Here is a 20,122-nt window from a genome sequence, read left to right on the forward strand (position 1 = left end):
AAATCAAGACACAATTTACATTATGTACAGCCTTTTCAGAATAGCAACGCAGAATTAAAAAACATTTTCATTTCACTCTGTGTGGTGGTGATTGCAATATTCATTGGGAAATATTTGGTGAAACTATTGCTTATGATCTAGTGTAGCTGTGAAAAGCTACACTATGAAAAGTGTAAACGATCCATTATTTACTTTGATCAGGAAAGAATTAGTTTTGAATTTTACTATATCTTGTAATTTGGTCCAATATGTTCATAAACTGTGAAGAAATTGCTTCTTTACACATTTTTTAACATGAGGAGAACGGTGCATACCAAAACATGATGATTTACATCAATTGCTGTTTACATCAATGAAGATTGTATAATTTTGTTGTATCAAAGATTTAAAGTTTTTTATTAACAGTCCAGTTTATGTTTAGATTGCTACCAAGCAACAAGATGATAGGGCTTTCATAGTTAATGCACATTGAATTGGGATCAGCATTTTTGCTTTTGGAGCAAAATTTTCTTCACGTATACGAAAGCTCTTACCTAGTCATGAAAGATCAATTACAGTCAGGGTTTTTGATCACAACAGCATCTCAACTTGATTTTTAAAAGATGTGACGGGAAGATTTAAGAGGGATATCAAGGGCATCTTTTTCACTGGGGGTAGTCCAACCTGGAAGAAGGTGCCAGAGGAAACTAGAGGCAGATGCGGCTTTTTAGACATTTGGACCAATATATGGACAGTGCGTCAAATGCAAGCAATGGGAATAGCTCAACATGTTGGCATGGACAAGATGGGCCAAAGGACCTATTTTCAAGCTGTACAATGACTCAAGGTCTACGGTATTACATTTTTGACAAAAAATTCAGGTGGGAAATCGAATATTTTTAGATTATTCTAACATTCTATATCCTCTGGAATTATAACATTTCCATTGAAAATTTTGCTCCTGTTTTCTTATTTTTAGAATTCAAAAATGTGTGTATTACTGTGTGTTTACAGATAATGCCTTTAGTTTTCATAAACATGAAATTGTTTATGTGAAATATGCTAATGAGTTTGTGGTCAGCTTATTGCAGGTAAGCATGCAATAAGGTTCCAAATAAGGAACGCTTTATTTCTTTTGTCATTTGTACTCGGTTATTGAAGTAAATTTGTCTTGCTTTTTCTTTTTTTTTCCTGAAGAAATTGCAGTCATCTTTGAAAACTTTTAAACATGCAGAACTTCTTTAATTGATACACTTCACAAATCTCTCCGCAAATCTTGCTTGTCTCAACCTCCAAGTGTAAAATACTACAGATGCTGGAAATTTGAATAAAGAATTGGTAACATTTCAGTAAGGAAATATCCGTGAAGAGAGACAAAGGAAGTTAACATCTCAAGACAACAATAGGTTATCAAACTGAAATTAGCAACACAAATGCTATTAATATACTGAATAATATCAATCTTTTTGGTTTCTAAGTCCATGGTACAGTATTTGCAAATACCTGGATGAAATTGTAGATTGCCATATATATACAAGAATGTCACTGGAGTTTATCTGAACTGAAACAATAGAATCGGAGCTAATTGTTACTGGACTATTATGATCTTCGCTGTCCAGGGTTGGGCCAGGCCAGAAAGAACATCTACAATAAGCTTTGTTTGGGTGACATAAAATATCCCAAGGCATGGATGTAAAGTGAGGTTGGGGCAGTATCACGACAGTCCTGGCCAGTATTTAACCATCATGTAATATTTTTATTGATTATTTGTTATTTACTTTAATAAGGGCTGTTTCAGTGATGTGGTATGGTTGCAAACTACATTGATAGGTTCAGACTAGGAATTCTGAAAAAGCTCAAGATCGATTTATATGGAAACTGGGCATTCACAGGAAGGCACGTGCAAGAACAGTGTCAAAAGATTAGAATTTTTGAGAAAAGTGGTGATGAGAGGCTAGTACCTTAGGAGAGAGCTTCTACAGAAGATGCACTATAGACTTTTTGACTGGCTGAATCTGAAGAGCACACAACCCAGTTCACCACAGGCTTGTCTCCTTTCATCCAGTCACTCTTCACAGTGTGTTCATCAGGAAGGCCCAAAGTATTATCAAGGATGTCTGTCATCTTGGCCATTCCCTTTTCTCTCTTCTACCTTAGATACAGGAGCTTGAATGCTCTGAATTCCAGATTTAAGAATAGCTTCTTCCCCATTGCGATAAGACTCCCGAACCAATCAGCTCTTTCACACTCCCTTCCTGGGGATGCTGCCACATAGACTGTTCTCTTGCTTTTAACTCTGCCTCATACATTTATTCCATTATTGCACAAATTGCACATATTGTGCAAATTCTTTTGCACGACTGTGATTTTGCTCTACAATCTTGCACCATTCTACTGTTTACACTCGTCATTGTAATTGTTATATTTATCATAACTATACCAATTTCTCTGAGCTTCACATGAACAAGACATTTCATTGCATGTTGGTGTATATGACAATAAACATATCTGAATTTAGGTTTCGAGCCGAGAGAAGCCATACACATTGGTCTGAGCTAGGGAGGAGCAAAGTGTTGGACACAACTGAATAAATTATCTTGACCTTGATGATAAATAAGTTGTTTTCAGGCTTTTAGATCGTTGGAGGTGAGGATGGAGTTATGGAGCTAGATGATTTAACAGTGCAAAGCTTTCTGATAAGAAATGATTCCAGTACAAAGGTAGCTTTGTAATATATTTCACATTTCTATAATGTCAAATGGAAAAATTCTCCTTTTACTATCTGTTTGTACCTTTATTAAATTTAATTAATTCTAGCGATCATATTATGATTTTAAAATCTGCTCTTTCTCAAAATCAGATTGAAAGTGGAGGTAAAGGTTACTTCTTGTGAAGAATGCTCTTGTTCAGCATTGGTATAGATAATCTGATGTGAAAAATGCCACATACAGAAAGTGTTGATGGAGGTGAATTTTATGTATTCTAAACAAAAATTTTGCCATTGAATAATGTTTTTATAATTACCGTTTCCCTTTTAAACGATAACAATGGCACCATTTTCAGTCTGGTGTGGTGGAATTTGAAGACTATTTGCACATTATCCCATTTCTAAAGGGAAGCTGTGCCAAAAATGTGGTTGTGATTATGCATTTGATTTTCGTTTCCCAAAAGCTTTGAATTAACATAGTCATAAGGTCATAAATGAGAGCAGTAGAATTAGGCCATTCGGCCCATCAAGTCTACTCCACGATTCAATCATGGCAGATATATCTCTCCCTCCTAACCCATTCTCCTGCTTTCTCCCCATAACCCCTGGAATCATTCTATCTCTGCCGTTAAATTATCCATTGACATGGCCTCCATAACCTTCTGTGGCAAAGTATTCCACAGATTCACCAACCTCTGACTAAATAAATTTCTCCTCACCTCCTTCCTAAAGGAACGTCCTTTAATTCTGAGGCTATGACCTCTAGTCCTAGACTCCTACTAGTGGAAACGTCTTCTCCACATCCACTCTATCCAAGCCTTTCACTATTCGGTACATTTCAATGAGGTCCCCCCTCATTCTTCTAAACCCTACGAGTACAGGCCCAGTGCTGTCAAACGATCATCATATGTTAACCCATTCATTCCCGGAATCATTCTTGTAAACCTCCTCTGGATCCTCTCCAGGGCCAGCACATCCTTCATCAGATATGGTGCCCAAAATTGCTCACAATACTCCAAATGTGGCCTGACCAGCGCCTTATAGAGCCTCAGCTTTACATCCCTGTTTTTGTATTCTAGCCCTCTTAATATGAATGCTAGCATTGCATTTGCCTTCTTTACTACCAATTCGACTTGCAGATTACTTTTTTGGGAATCCTGTACCAGCACTCCCAAGTCCCTTTGTACCTCCGATTTCTGGATTCTCTCTCCATTAAGAAAATAGTCTACGCCTTTATTCCTACTACCAAAATGCATGAATCCACACTTTGCTACACTATATCCCATCTGCCACTTCTCTGTCCACTCTCCCAACCTGTCCAAGTCCTTCTGCAGACCCTGCTTTCTCTACACTACCTGCCCTTCCACCTATTTTTGTATCATCTGCAAACTTGGTCACAGAGCCTTCTATCCCCTCATCCAAATTATTAATATACAACGTGAAGAGCAGCGGCCCCAGCACCAACCCCTGCGGAACTCCGATTGTCACTGGCAGCCAAGCAGAAAAAGCCCTCTTTATTGCCACTCTTTGCCTTCTGCCATTCAGCCAATCTGCTATCCTTGCTAGTATCTGCCTTTTGATACCATGGGCTCTCATTTTCCTTAGCAGCCTCACGTGTGACACCTTTTCAAAGGTGCCACTGTTGTTTTGCTGTTATCTTTAATAACAGAATATGAGTATGCTGGCAAGCCTGTAACTTATATTGCATTCCCAAATTGTCCTTGACAATGCGATGGTGGGAACCTATAGTCTTGCTGCAGTCCTTGGGGTGCTGGTATCCCAAGAGTGTTATTGGGCGTGGAGATTCAGGATTTAGACAGTGCCATTAAAAGAACAGAAACTCAGCTGCAGTATTTGTGTGCTGGATCCATTTTAAGGTTCTGATCACAGATATCCTACCAACATATTTGGAGAATTTTGCTGAGTGTATCTCTTTTGCATTGGTGGAGAATTTTGCATTGGTGGTATCTCTTCAGTCCTTTGAGCTACTGCATGCATATAAAATTGCATGGATTTCTATTGGACGATAAATCATGAGCTTTGGGCCATGTTTTGGATCTTGATCTTCAGATACAATTTTTCACAGTCAAAAAATGCTTGCACATTGAAGGTGAATTTCATTATGCAAATTTACAAAAGAAAAGTCCATGCTGGCAAAAATATTGTCATTTTGCTTGTACCATTTTGTAATGTTTAAGATATCAGCTTGTTATGTTGTAATACATTACTTTTTTTTAAAAATGTAATGAAGGATAAAACCTTCTACTGCTCATTGAGGCAGTGAGTGCCAGAACCCAACCACACGCTGGGTGAATATTGTTTTTCCTCTATTCCCCTTTAGCACGAGCACCAAATACTTTTAATCTAACCTAACTAATTTATTGACGTCTCTGCTGAGGAAATTGGGGAAATTCTATCCACTCCAAATTGACTTCTTAATTTTACATGTCTCATTTTAATGTCCTTTCCACCTTTGCTCCAAAGAAAATAACCAAAGACGAATTAACTAATACATTACTTTTTTTTAAAAATGCAATGAAGGATAAAACCTTCTCTGCTCATTGAGGCAGTGAGTGCCAGAACCCAACCACACGCTGGGTGAATATTGTTTTTCCTCTATTCCCCTTTAGCACGAGCACCAAATACTTTTAATCTAACCTAACTAATTTATTGACGTCTCTGCTGAGGAAATTGGGGAAATTCTATCCACTCCAAATTGACTTCTTAATATTACATGTCTCATTTTAATGTCCTTTCCACCTTTGCTCCAAAGAAAATAACCAAAGACGAATTAACTAATACATTACTTTTTTTTAAAAATGCAATGAAGGATAAAACCTTCTACTGCTCATTGAGGCAGTGAGTGCCAGAACCCAACCACACGCTGGGTGAATATTGTTTTTCCTCTATTCCCCTTTAGCACGAGCACCAAATACTTTTAATCTAACCTAACTAATTTATTGACGTCTCTGCTGAGGAAATTGGGGAAATTCTATCCACTCCAAATTGACTTCTTAATATTACATGTCTCATTTTAATGTCCTTTCCACCTTTGCTCCAAAGAAAATAACCAAAGACGAATTAACTAATACATTACTTTTTTTTAAAAATGCAATGAAGGATAAAACCTTCTACTGCTCATTGAGGCAGTGAGTGCCAGAACCCAACCACACGCTGGGTGAATATTGTTTTTCCTCTATTCCCCTTTAGCACGAGCACCAAATACTTTTAATCTAACCTAACTAATTTATTGACGTCTCTGCTGAGGAAATTGGGGAAATTCTATCCACTCCAAATTGACTTCTTAATATTACATGTCTCATTTTAATGTCCTTTCCACCTTTGCTCCAAAGAAAATAACCAAAGACGAATTAACTTTTCCTGGTGATCGAAGTTCTCCTTTCTTGACAGCCTCAATATCTTATCTGTACCTTCTGTATAGCTACTATGTTCACCTTGTAGAGGGACTACAACGAAACTCTGATAATCCGTTTTTTGGAAATCCTAGTGGTATGAAGAGGAATGACATCCAATTGTCCAGAAAATCTACTAGTCCTACACCACAAGTCTTGTCTTCAATTATTTACCATTTTTTAGGACAAAAAACACCTAACATTTTCACCAGCATAGGTGAATCCCGCACTGTGGAGGGATAGGGGGAAGGTGGTACATTGTAAAAAAAACTCCCGTATCTTGATGTTTTTAACGCAAAACCGCCCTACTTGTGTGTGCGTCAAGAACCACATGTTGGAAAAAAAATGTTTATTTACATTTTATTCACGCATTATGTAAGAATGAGTTTTATTCAATATCTCAAATTTTTGAAGAGATTTGTGATTTCTGTAACACTGTATTTCCGTGACGCGAACAGCCATAATGTAGAAACCCCCTGTAGTTTGTTGATGATTTGAAGGCATTTTAAACAAAGTTCCTTCTGAGAAATATGAAAAGACGAAGAGAAATGGCTACATTTCTAAGAATTTATCATAAAATGACGTCTTCTGATTCCGTTTTATGTGGCAAAGCATACTTCCAGTCCAGACGCATTCTATCCCCATCCCCCAACCACCTTTTTATCTCTTGATGCTGAGTGATAATAGGAACTCCTGATTATAAAAAACAATTCCATGACTTAAATGTGTTAAATGTTAGAGTGCCCTTCACAAGTTTTTAATCTAAAGGTCGCACAGAGTGAACAACTTGAATGGAGTTAAAAGTGAGGCAGATTAAAGTACTATGGAAATGAATCTGCCATTTAAATTACTGTGTCGATTGAATTTATATAGTTTAGTTTTAGTTTAGAGATACAGCGCGGAAACAGGCCCTTCAGCCTACCGAGTCCACATCGACCAGCGATCCCCGAACATTAACACTATCACACACACTAGGGACAATTTACACATACACTAAGCCAATTAACCTACAACCATGCGATCATGGGGAGAATATACAAACTCCCTACAGACAGCACCCGTAGTCAGGATCGAACCCGGGTCTCCAGCGCTGCAAGCACTGTAAGGCAGCAACTCTACCGCTGTACCACCATGGCCCTGTTTAATTTTTTTTTCTTTTCAAATTCTTAGGTACTTGCTACCCTTGTCCAGAGACCGTCGAAGTTAAATGTAATTGCAGTGCAACTGTTATAATTGTACCTTGTGGCAGAGAACGTACTACCAAGCCTCCGAGGTGTAAAGAGCAATGCAGGTAAGTCTGCAATATTTAGGAAATTGACTTTGAACAGTGAAGATGTAATTTGTATATAATGATGTTCAACCTATCAGATAAGAAATGTTAAACCTTGCAGGACAGCTAGTATATATTTGTAAACCAACCTTGTGAAGTGGTGCTCTGGTAAATTAAGGATAGGGTTAGCATGGTTTGGAGCAATGAGGTGGTATAGCTTACACAAAAAAGTCTGTTAATATTCAGGTAACCAAGATCTTGTTGGGACCACGTCCATCAGGCTTGTGTTGCAGACAGTGTCAAGTTAAAACTGCTTGTGTTTTGTGGTTCTGAGTACTTTGCTACTTTAGTTCAGCATTAGGTATAATAACAGGTATAACAGAGCTTTATTTGTCGTTCGGCACCGAAGTACCGAACAAAACTACATAGCAGTCACAGAAAAAAAAAAAGAACACAAGACACATAGCCCCAACACAAACGTCCATCACAGTGACTCCGAACACCCCCTCACTGTGATGGAGGCAACAAAACTTCCACTCTCCTCCCCACGCCCACGGACAGACAGCTCGTCCCCAACCGACACGCACAGTCCCCGCACCGGGCACTGAAACGTCTCGCGGCCGAACCGGGCGATGAAAGGCCCGCGACCAAGCCCTGCGCAGCTAAGTCCCGTGGCCGAGCCGCACCGGGCGATGTAAAGTCCCGTGGTCGAGCCGCACCAGCGATGTAAAGCCCCGCGGCCGAGCCGCACCGGGCGATGTAAAGTCCCGTGGTCGAACCGCACCGGGCGATGTTAAGTCCCGCAGCCGAGCCGCACCAGCGATGAAAAGTCCCGCAGCCGAGCTGTACCGGGCGATGTTAAGCCCCGCGGCCGAGCCGCACCGGGCGATGTTAAGCCCCGCGGCCGAGCCGCACCGGGCGATGTAAAGTTCCGCAGCCGAGCCGCACCAGCGATGTAAAGTCCCGCGGCCGAGCCGCACCGGGCGATGTTAAGTCCCGCGGCCGAGCTGCACCGGGCACTGATAAGTCCCGCGGCCAAGCCGCACCGGGCGATGTAAAGTCCAGCGGCCAAGCCGCACCGGTGCGATGTAAAGTCCAGCGGCCAAGCCACACCGGGCGATGTTAGGCCCCGCAGCCGAGCCGCACCCCGCGCCGTGAGGAAGAGAAAAGTTTCCCCCACCCCCTCCCACACATACACAACCAAAAAAATACACAAAAACCATCCCAACACCGACACACAACAAAAAAAAAAAGGAAAAAAGACGAACAGACTGCTAGCAAGCCGCTGCCGTTAGGCGCCGCCACTTCCGATTAGGTCACATTACATAAAGAAGAGGATGGAGGTCTTGCATGAAACTGAACAATTTTTGAAAAATATAGCAGTTTGAGATTGTGCAAACATCCTGCTCCATTATATAAACATTTCATACAATAGTTAATGGTCACTGTCACTGGCAGCATTATTTGCTGCTTAAGCTATGAAATATGTCATATATCTCATTAGTCAGTTTAAAAAAAAGTGTAATTTGTTACTTTTGATTTACTCTTGTTACCTGAAATTATGGAAAGTAAATTTCACAAATGTCTATTTGAGGAAATCAAGGATAATTTATATGGATGACGTTGTAATATACTGTGCATTTGATGTTTTATAAGGAGGCGTAATCTAATCCTGTGGGCAAACATCCATGACCTTCAATTCATACTGTTTGCTCTGTACAATTTGTAATGTGTCCTGGATCATTTAAAGTGACTCCCCCCCTCTTATCCCCTCCACCACTTCCTCTCCCTATTTTTCCCCTGTTACAAAACTGTTCCAGACCAAATAGATTAGATTGGTATACCCAATGCAATGGTTGCAAGGCTGTTTAGGACTTTAGAATGTCAAACTTGGAATTACGCTACCAGAAGATGGCTTGTATGATGCAGAAACATTACCCAAACCAGTTAAATCAAATGGTCTGAACCAATGCAACAACACTTGCTTCTCATTTTTTAAGATCTATTTATTTTCATTCTGTCCTAACACAACCCCTTCCAATCAATAGACAATAGGTGCAGGAGTAAGCCATTCGGCCCTTCGAGCCAGCACCACCATTCAATGTGATCATGGTTGATCATTTCCAATCAGTACCCCGTTCCTGCCTTCTCCCCATACCCCCTGACTCCGCTATCCTTAAGAGCTCTATCTAGAGAATTGGCGTCCACCGCCTTCTGAGGCAGAGAATTCCACAGATTTACAACTCTGACTGAAAATGTTTTTCCTCATCTCCGTTCTAAATGGCCTGCCCCTTATTCTTTTATTTGAACAAAGTTTATTTCTGATTTTTTAATGATACAGCTTTGACAATTCAATGCATGAACACATTAGTGCTGATAGATATCCCCCCACCCACCACCCCCACCCACAATACCATTCAGAGGGTATACAACTTAAGATATGCAAGGAAAATAAGTAAACATAAACATAAGCATTAAAAAAAAGACAATTTTTTTTTTTAAATAAAAAATTAAATTAACCAAAAAATAAAAAATAAAGGATGATTTTTAAAAAAGAGATAAATTGTTAGAGGTTTAAAGCAGTACACCATATTATCTAGGGCACTAACACGCCTAGAAACAGAGAAGAGGGAAGGAGAAAAATCGGAATGTTAAAACATATCATGCTTGACTAATCTTCTGGAATTTTTTGAGGATGTAACTAGGAAAATTGAAAGGGGAGAGCCGGTGGATGTGGTGTACCTCGACTTTCAGAAAGCCTTTGACAAGGTCCCACATAGGAGATTAGTGGGCAAAATTAGAGCACATGGTATTGGGGGTAGGGTACTGACATGGATAGAAAATTGGTTGACAGACAGAAAGCAAAGACTGAGGATAAATGGGTCCCTTTCAGAATGGCAGGCAGTGACTAGTGGGGTACCGCTAGGCTCGGTGCTGGGACCGCAGCTATTTACAATATACATTAATGACTTGGATGAAGGGATTAAAAGTACCATTAACAAATTTGCAGATGATACAAACCTGGGTGGTAGTGTGAACTGTGAAGAAGATGCTATGAGGTTGCAGGGTGACTTGGACAGGTTGTGTGAGTGGGCGGATGCATGGCAGATGCAGTTTAATGTGGATAAGTGTGAGGTTATCCACTTTGGTTGTAAAAATAGGGAGGCAGATTATTATCTGAATGGTGTCAAGTTAGGAAAAGGGGACGTACAACGAGATCTGGGTGTCCTAGTGCATCAGTCACTGAAAGGAAGCATGCAGGTACAGCAGGCAGTGAAGAAAGCCAATGGAATGTTGGCCTTCATAACAAGAGGAGACCGCACCTGGAGTACTGTGTGCAGTTTTGGTCTCCAAATTTGAGGAAGGATATTCTTGCTATTGAGGGCGTGCAGCGTAGGTTTACTAGGTTAATTCCCGGAATGGAGGGACTGTCGTATGTTGAAAGACTGGAGCGACTAGGCTTGTATACACTGGAATTTAGAAGGATGAGAGAGGATCTTATCGAAACATATAACATTATTAAAGGGTTGGACACGTTAGAGGCAGGAAACATGTTCCCAATGTTGGGGGAATCCAGAACAAGGGGCCACAGTTTAAGAATAAGTTCTGAATATTGTCTATTTAGAACTGAGATGAGGAAAAACTTTTTCAGTCAGAGAGTTGTGAATCTGTGGAATTCTCTGCCTCAGAAGGCAGTGGAGGCCAATTCTCTGAATGCATTCAAGAGAGGGCTGGATAGAGCTCTTAAGGATAGCGGAGTCAGGGGGTATGGGGAGAAGGCAGGAACGGGGTACTGATTGAGAATGATCAGCCATGATCACATTGAATGGCGGTGCTGGCTCGAAGGGCCGAATGGCCTCTCTCCTGCACCTATTGTCTATTGTCTATTGGACCATTCTAATACTTCAATTCCACTCTTAATTACATACACACATATCAAAGACACTACTCAACCATAAAATTATCAGAGCCTAAATCATCAATACAACTAAGAAAAGGTTGCCATATCAATGTAAACTTGTCAGCTGATTCCCTAACAGTATACCTAATCTTCTCCAATTTAATAAAATACAACTTATCCCTAATCCACTGTGCAAATGTTGGAGGGTTACAAGCTTTCCATCTAATCAAGATTTGTTGTCTGGCCACCAGCGTGGCAAAAGACAAAAGATTTAGTTTATTATTATTTAATGCAAGATTTTGTGTTACCGCACCGAATAAAGCAACGGGAGCTGATGGTTCTCAGGATTCATAGGTAGTTTGGGAGAGCGTATCGAATATTAATTGCCAAATATTAGATAACTTAGGACAATCCCAAAACATATGAATTAAAGTGGCTTGGTCACACATGGAGTCTATATTGGGTGTGAATTGGGCTAGCTTAGCCTTGGTCCAGTGCAGTCGGTGGAAAATCTTAAACTGCATAACAGTATGCTTCATGCATATCGGAGATGTGTACATACCCCCAATCATCTTTGACCAGATGGAGTCTGAAATTTTCAAACCCAGATCCCCTTCCCACTGCTCTTTTAGGGAGTTGACTTGTCACCCCAAACTTGTCAAACCCTGACACCCCAAACAACTTCAGACCAATCTCCAACCTACCCTTTCTGTCCAAAGTTTTGGAACGCGCTGTAGCTTCTCAACTCAAACATCACCTCTCTACCAATAACCTGTATGAAACATTCCAATCCGGATTCCGCTCCAACCACAGTACTGAAACTGCACTCCTCAAAATCACCAACGACCTTTTCCTCTCCTCTGACACTGGCAACCTCAACATTCTCATCCTACGCGACCTCAGCGCCGCCTTTGGCACCATCAATCACTCCATCCTCCTCACCCGACTTGAAACCACCTTTAACATCACCGGCACTGCCCTATCCTGGATCAAATCATACCTCTCCGACAGGCACCAGTTCATCTCCATTAATAACTGCAAATCCCCCACCGCTCCCCTCCCCCAAGGTGTCCCCCAAGGTTCAGTTCTCGGCCCCCTCCTCTTCATCCTGTACCTGTTCCTCCTTGGTCAATTAATCCGCCGTCATGGTCTCAATTTCCACTGCTTCGCCGATGATATCCAGCTCCTCATCTCCACCAAGTCAATCTCCACCACCACACACTCTATCCTGACAAACTGCATCACTGAAATAAAATCTTGGCTTTAAATCAATTTCCTCAAACTAAACTGCGACAAATCTGAAATCATCATCATTGGACCAAAAACGCCCACCAAATCCACCCATAACTTCACCCTCAACATCGACGGTTTCCCAGTATCCACCTCCCCTCACATCCGGAATCTTGGAATCATCTTTGATCAAACCCTCTCCTTCGACAAACACATCAAACACATCACCAAGACAGCCTTCTTCCACCACAAAAACATCGCCCGTCTCCGTCCGTCCCTCTCCTCCACAGCTGCAGAAACCCTCATCCACGCCTTCATCACCTCCCGTCTGGACTTCTGTAACAGCTTCCTCTATGGTTCACCCTCAAAAATCATCAATAAACTCCAATACATCCAGAACTCCGCTGCCCGTCTACTCACCCACTCCCTGCCCCGTGACCATATCACCCCTGTCCTTTACAAGCTCCACTGGCTCCCCATCCCCCAGAGAATCCAGTACAAAATCCTCCTCATGACCTACAAAGCCCTCCATAACCTGGCCCCATCCTACCTGACTGACCTCCTCCACAGACACACTCCCACCCGCACCCTCCGCTCTGCTGCTGCTAACCTCCTGTCCCCCCCATCCGGACCAAACTCAGATCCTGGGGGGACAGGGCTTTCTCCATCGCTGCTCCCACCCTCTGGAACTCACTACCTCAAACCATCAGAGACTCCTCCTCACTCACCACATTCAAAACATCACTGAAGTCTCACCTGTTCAACACTGCGTTCAACCACTGACCGTCACCTCACCTTATTTTTCCTTTTCTGTTCGTTTACTTATTTATTTATTTTTTCTATGTTTTAGTAAACCCTGAGTGTTTAGAAAAGCGCTATACAAATGTAATGCATTATTATTATTATTATTATGTTTTCTCTCGTTAATAAAGAATATATGTCACCTATCTTTCCCTTTCTGTATGATGTGATGTTATTAATTGAGTCTAGGAGTGTGTCTGTGGGCTGTGAAAGCATCCAGAGAGTTGGCCTCCACTGCCTTCTGAGGCAGAGAATTCCACAGATTTATAACTCTCTGACTGAAAAAGTTTTTCCTCATCTCCGTTCTAAATGGTCTATCCCTTATTCTTAAACTGTGGCCCTGGTTCTCGACTCCCCCAACATTGGGAACATGTTTCCTGCCTCTAACGTGTCCAACCCCTTAATAATCATATGTTTCAATAAGATCCCCTCTCATCCTTCTAAATTCCAGTGTATACAAGCCTAGTCGATCCAGTCTTTCAACATATGACAGTCCCGCCATTCCAGGAATTAACCTAGTAAACCTACGCTGCACGCCCTCAATAGAAAGAATATCCTTCCCCAAATTTGGAGACCAAAACTGCACACAGTACTCCTGGTGCGGTCTCACCAGCGCCCTGTACAACTGCAGAAGGACCTCTTTGCTCCTATACTCAACTCCTCTTGTTATGAAGGCCAACATTCCATTGGCTTTTTCACTGCCTGCTGTACCTGCATGCTTCCTTTCAGTGACTGATGCACTAGGACACCCAGATCTCGTTGTACGTCCCCTTTTCCTAACTTGACACCATTCAGATAATAATCTGTCTTCCTATTCTTACCACCAAAGTGGATAACCTCACACTTATCCACATTAAACTGCATCTGCCATGCATCCGCCCACTCACACAACCTGTCCAAGTCACCCTGCAACCTCATAGCATCTTCCTCACAGTTCACACTGCCACCTAGCTTTGTGTCATCTGCAAATTTGCTAATGGTACTTTTAATCCCTTCATCCAAGTCATTAATGTACATTATAAATAGCTGCGGTCCCAGCACCGATCCTTGCGGTACCCCACTAGTCACTGCCTGCCATTCTGAAAGGGACCCATTTATCCCCACTCTTTGCTTTCTGTCTGCCAACCAATTTTCTATCCATGTCAGTACCCTACCCCCAATACCATGTGTTCTAATTTTGCCCACTAATCTCCTATGTGGGACCTTGTCGAAGGCTTTCTGAAAGTCAAGGTACACTACATCCACCGGCTCTCCCCTGTCCATTTTCCGAGTTACATCCTCAAAAAATTCCAGAGGATTAGTCAAGCATGATTTCCCCTTCGTAAATCCATGCTGACTCGGAATGATCCTGTTACTGCTATCCGCATGCTCCGCAATTTCGTCTTTTATAATATACTCCTGCATCTTCCCCACCACCGATGTCAGACTAACTGGTCTATAATTTCCTGTTTTCTCTCTCCCTCCTTTCTTAAAAAGTGGGATAACATTAGCTACCCTCCAATCCACAGGAACTGATCCTGAATCTATAGAACATTGGAAAATTATCACCAATGCGTCCACAATTTCTAGAGCCACCTCCTTAAGTACTCTGGGATGCAGCCCATCAGGCCCTGGGGATTTATCAGTTTTCAGTCCCATCAGTCTATCCAACACCATTTCCTGCCTTATTTTTATTCTTTTTTTCCATCATAAAAATATATTTTTGATGATTGCAGGATTTTAAAAATCTATTCTAAGGATTTTAACTGAAGACTTGAGCAAAAGACAAAGTCCAGGCGGAACTCAGCAGGTTAGGCAGCATCTGTGGAGGGAATGAACAGAATGTTTCTGACCCGAAACATATTCATTCCCTCCACAGATATTGCCTGACCTACTGAATTCCTCCAGCACATTATTTATTGTTCAGAATCTGGCATCTTCAGTTTCTTGTGACTCCATATAACTGAAGACGTTATTTTTATCTCCAGGAAGCCATCCACATGTCATCATCCAAGTAGAGTGAAGCACCGATGCCACTTTGGTCCTTGCCCTCCATGCAAGCAGTCCTGCCAAAAAGCACAAACCACTTGTGCTCACCTTTGCCCTGAACCATGTCATGATGAAGTGCTGGTTAAACAAGAAAATCATGTAAGAATATGTAGTTTGTATATTCAAGTATATCTTGAGGTAAATTTTTGTGAAGCTTGTGATTAATCAGGAAACAATCAATGCAGCTTCCTTTTGAGAGAAATGGTGGGCATTGATTTGTTTATTTTAAAGATTTCTGCGGTGTTCCAGCTTAATCACTGATTTATTAGTTTTCTTCTAAGCAATACTCCAGAACATATACCCAAATCGACATTGTCAATGCAAATTCATGTTTCACAGAATTTTGGTAATGAATAAAACTGTAGGTTCCATAATAGTTTTACATGCATGCTGTCAATTTGCTTATTTGCACCAAAGCCATAACAGAAAAAGTCTAATTTCTGATATTTCTATGACTAGTTTTCCATTCTCCCTGATGATTTAAGCCCTTTTCTTTCTTGTCTCAAAAATTCTTTATTATCACATTTGGCCCTAGCTAAGTTGTAATTGTTACTGCAACATATATATTTTTTATTTCTTCGTTCTGGGTGCAAGTTCTTCAGAAGTATTGGGTATGTTGTTGCTCAGAGGAGCAGAATTTCCAGCCTCTTGTTGGTCCTCTTCTTCCAGTGTTGCCACCTTTTCATCTTGGTTAGCCCTTAAATGCCATTTGGCTTGATGTACTATGTGGCATCATGCCAAACAGTTAACAGCCTGCTTGTCCCAGTCCTTGGTGTGTCATTGTCTCTATTCCTGAGGACAGTCTTGACTGTCTTTTTATCTTTTTTTGTCCGTTCAGTATTAATCAGAAAGCTATCAACTAGAATCCTCACTATTTATCTTCCTTTTGTCTCCTGCCTCCCAACCAATTTTCAAATCATGTTGCATGGTTGACTCCAGTCATTTGCTATTATTTCTGCTGTGCTCTTGAGATGAGAAAAAAAGACAATCTGACAGTAAACTAAACTGCTACGGGATAAAAAGGAAAAAAGAAAATGCTTGTATTATAAAACAGCTTGTTACTAAATGCTCCCCAGACTCTAATTATTGTTGAATTTTAGTATTGCATTGAAGACGGAACAATCATTTTTGCATTGCTTTTTCAAGTTGTAACAAATAATTTCAAGCATTTGACACTGAACCGTCTGGTCCTCGCCCATCTCCGCCCCCTGGTGAGACCATCAATGGATCCGCTGCAGTTCGCCTACCAGACTCGCATCGGGGTGGAGGACGCCATCATCTACCTGCGGAACAGAGCTCTTTCACACCTGGAGAGGCCGGATAGCACTGTGAGAATCATGTTCTTTGATTTCTCCAGTGCATTCAACACCATCCAGCCGGGGCTTCTGGGGGGCAAGCTGGAGCGCACAGGAGTGGATCATCACCTCACATCCTGGATTCTGGACTACCTCACCAACCGACCACAGTATGTGAGGACAAAGGATCTGGTCTCGGACAGGGTGGTCTGCAGCACTGGGGTTCCACAGGGAACAGTGCTAACACCATTCTTGTTCACCCTGTACACTAAGGACTTCAGGCACAGCTCCGCAGACTTCTATCTACAGAAGTTCTCTGACGACTCTGTCCTCATCACGGACGACGAGGACAGGGAGTACAGAGAACTGATCAAGGAGTTTGTGGACTGGTGCCAGCGGAACTGCCTCCGGATCAACACGGGGAAAACCAGGGAGATGGTGGTAGATTTCTGCAAGCGCAGCCAGGTCCCCCCGATACCGGTGAACATCCAGGGAATGGACATCGAGAGGGTGGATTCTTATAAGTACCTGGGTGTCTGCCTCAATAATAAACTGGACTGGACTGAAAACACCGATGCGCTATATAGAAAGGGCCAGAGCAGACTTTATCTGCTAAGGAGACTCAGGTCCTTTGGAGTGCAGGGGGCACTCCTAAGGACTTTCTACAACATGGTGGTTGCATCGGCCAATTTCTATGGAGTGGTCTGCTGGAGCAGCAGCATCTCAGCGGCGGAAGGGAAGAGACTCGACAAACTGGTCAGGAAGGCTAGCTCTGTCCTGGGTTGCCCCCTCGACTCAGTGCAGATGGTGGGAGAGAGGAGGATGATGGCAAAACTAGCATCGCTGCTGGACGACTCCCACCCCATGCAGGACACTGTCACTGCACTGAGTAGCTCCTTCAGTGACAGACTCCTTCACCCCAAGTGCCTGGAGAGATATAGGAGGTCCTTCCTTCCCGCTGCTGTGAGACTGCACAACCAGCACCGTTCCCAGCATACGAGTCAACAATAACAGCTAAGAACACACAGAAAACTGGTGACAATTTAAGTATCTTTTATTTATAATGAATGATCTCTTGCTCTCTTGCTATCCACTTTGCTGCTGTAACACTGTAAATTTCCCCGGTGTGGGACGAATAAAGGAATATATTATTATTATTATTCTTTATATAAAAAACCCAAGGTAAATTGAAGTATTGGAGCAGTTCTAGTCACCCCATTACAGGAAGGATGTGGAGGCTTTGAAAAGGGTGCAGAGGTGCTATACCAGAATATTGCCTTGATGAGAGGGTATTGTCTACAGGGAGAAGTTGGACAGACTTGGATTATTTTCTCTGGAGTGCCAGAGGTTATGGGGAGACCTGATAAGTATATAAAATTGATCGGCATAGATAGGGTAGACAGTCAGAACCTTTCTCCCAGTGCGGCAATGCCAAATGCTGGATGGCAAAGGTGTAACGTGAGTAGGGCAATGTTTCAAGGAGATATACGGGCAATATTTTTTAACACATAGGGTGGTGAATGCCTGTAATGTACTGTCAAGAGTGATGGTGGAGGCAGATATGATAGTGGCATTTAAAAGACATTTGGATAAGCACATGGATATGCATGGAATGTAGAGTTTAGATTATATGCAGGTAGATAAGAGTTGGTCTTGGCATTGTGTTCAGCAGAGATATTGTGGGCTGAAGGGCCTGTTCCTGTGCTACACTGTTCTATGTTTTATGTCAAAGCCAATAAATGGTGGGTGGGAGTTAGAATGAATTAAAACTGCATTTAGTGCTCTTGTTTGGTGGTTACATTTATTTTTTCATCCAGAAAGAATACTTTTTGTTTTGTCTTGTGCAAAATTAGCTCCTATTTTCACGTTCTTAAACCTTGATTTAAGATTAGTAAGAAGCAGCAGGTTACCTAGTTCCAATTCAGAGCAGTAAAGAAAGAAACTGAAAGGTTATATTGAAATTAATTCAAAGATTTATTTTCAGTGTGCCTTGAGCAAATTGTCAAAGCTCTTTAGTAAATATTATCTAAAAAGTTACTAAAAGGTTGCTCTAGCATTTTGTAATACGGTGCTCATGATAACCTTTCTGTCTTAGTGCCAACCCACTGGTCCTTGGGAACGACGTTCTGAACCAGCCTTCATTCGAACTACGATCCCTTGCCCATCCTGCATGGTTCCTATTCCCACGTAAGTAAAAGTTTTTGACTGACGCTATGGTTGTGAAATCAGCATTTGAATGCTGCAGCTAATTTTGAAAAAAATATGCTGTCCAGTGGTTTTTCAAATTAATTTGTTAATTTTTTTAATGCTGCTTTTTAATATTTTTAATATTATGACCTATATTCAATTAGTTATGAACTATGCTGTTATCGATTATTAACTTTAATGATTTAATTTCCACGATACTCATGAGAAATTATTTCCATAACTGCTTTGTTTATACAACAGTATCATAACTTTGATACCAGTCTATTAAAGTGCTCTTTTGTCAATCTCCTAGTTTTTGAAATAACACAGTAATATGTACAGTAAAACTCAATAATCTTGCACCCTAGGGTTAATCTAAAGTACTGGATGCAATCCTATTGACATCCTAACACATTGCACCTTTTTTGCTTGTTACACAATAATACATCTATCAGTGAACCCAGTGAGTTTAAAGGGAATAGAAAGTAGAGCCCAGTGTTTCAGCTTGTATATTTCCACTGAGCGACGCCTCATGTTCTGGCGATAGACACATAAAGCTGGAGTAACTCAGCGAGACAGGCAGCATCTCTGGATAGAAAGAATGGATGATGTTTCGGTTTGAGACCCTTCTTCAGACTGGTTCGGGATAAGGGAAACGAGAGGTATAGATGATGATGTGGAGAGATAAAGAACAATGAATAAAAGATATGCAAAAAAGGAAACAGGCCATTGTTAGCTGTTTGTAGGGTGAAAACGAGAAACTAGTGCGACTTGGGTGGGGGAGGGATAGAGAGAGAGGGAATGCTGGGGCTACCTGGAGTGAGATAAATCAATATTCATACCACTGGGTGAAATATGAGATGCTGTTCCTCCAATTTGTGTTTAGCCTCACTCTGACAATGGAGGATACCTAGGACAGAAAGGTCTGTAGGAATGGGAAGGAGAATTAAGATGTCCAGCAATCGGGAGATCAGGGCGGTTCAGGCGGGCTGAGCGAAGGTGTACCACAAAACTATCGCCCAGTCTACATTTGGTCTCGCTGAGGGATAAGAGTGTACATCTTGAAAAACGAATACAGTAGATGAGGTTGGAGAAGGTGCCTAACCTGAAAGGACTGTCGGGGTCCCTGGACAGTCGATGGAGGAGGAATAGCGACAGGTGTTGCATCTTCTGCAGTTGCAGGGGAAGGTACCTGGGGAGCGGGTGGTTTGGGTGGGAATTAACCAGGGAGTTGCGGAAGGAACGGTCTCTGCGAAAGGCGGAAAGGGGTGATGGGAAAATGTGGATAGTAGTGGGATCTCTTTGGAGGTG

At 41.7% G+C, this 20,122-nt stretch overlaps 1 protein-coding gene across 1 annotated transcript in view; it reads left to right on the forward strand.

Moving 5' to 3' along the window:
• nfxl1 (nuclear transcription factor, X-box binding-like 1) overlaps nucleotides 1–20,122 on the forward strand; it is a 98,464-nt gene that overhangs the window by 36,424 nt on the left and 41,918 nt on the right. Inside the window, exons 12-14 of the mRNA XM_078410602.1 lie at nucleotides 7,270–7,390; nucleotides 15,269–15,428; nucleotides 18,720–18,811. Of these exons, the coding sequence (XP_078266728.1) occupies nucleotides 7,270–7,390; nucleotides 15,269–15,428; nucleotides 18,720–18,811 (373 nt within the window). The remainder of the gene's footprint in view (nucleotides 1–7,269; nucleotides 7,391–15,268; nucleotides 15,429–18,719; nucleotides 18,812–20,122) is intronic.

Source organism: Rhinoraja longicauda, chromosome 1, assembly GCF_053455715.1.
Source record: "Rhinoraja longicauda isolate Sanriku21f chromosome 1, sRhiLon1.1, whole genome shotgun sequence".
NCBI classification, from domain to species: domain Eukaryota; kingdom Metazoa; phylum Chordata; class Chondrichthyes; order Rajiformes; family Arhynchobatidae; genus Rhinoraja; species Rhinoraja longicauda.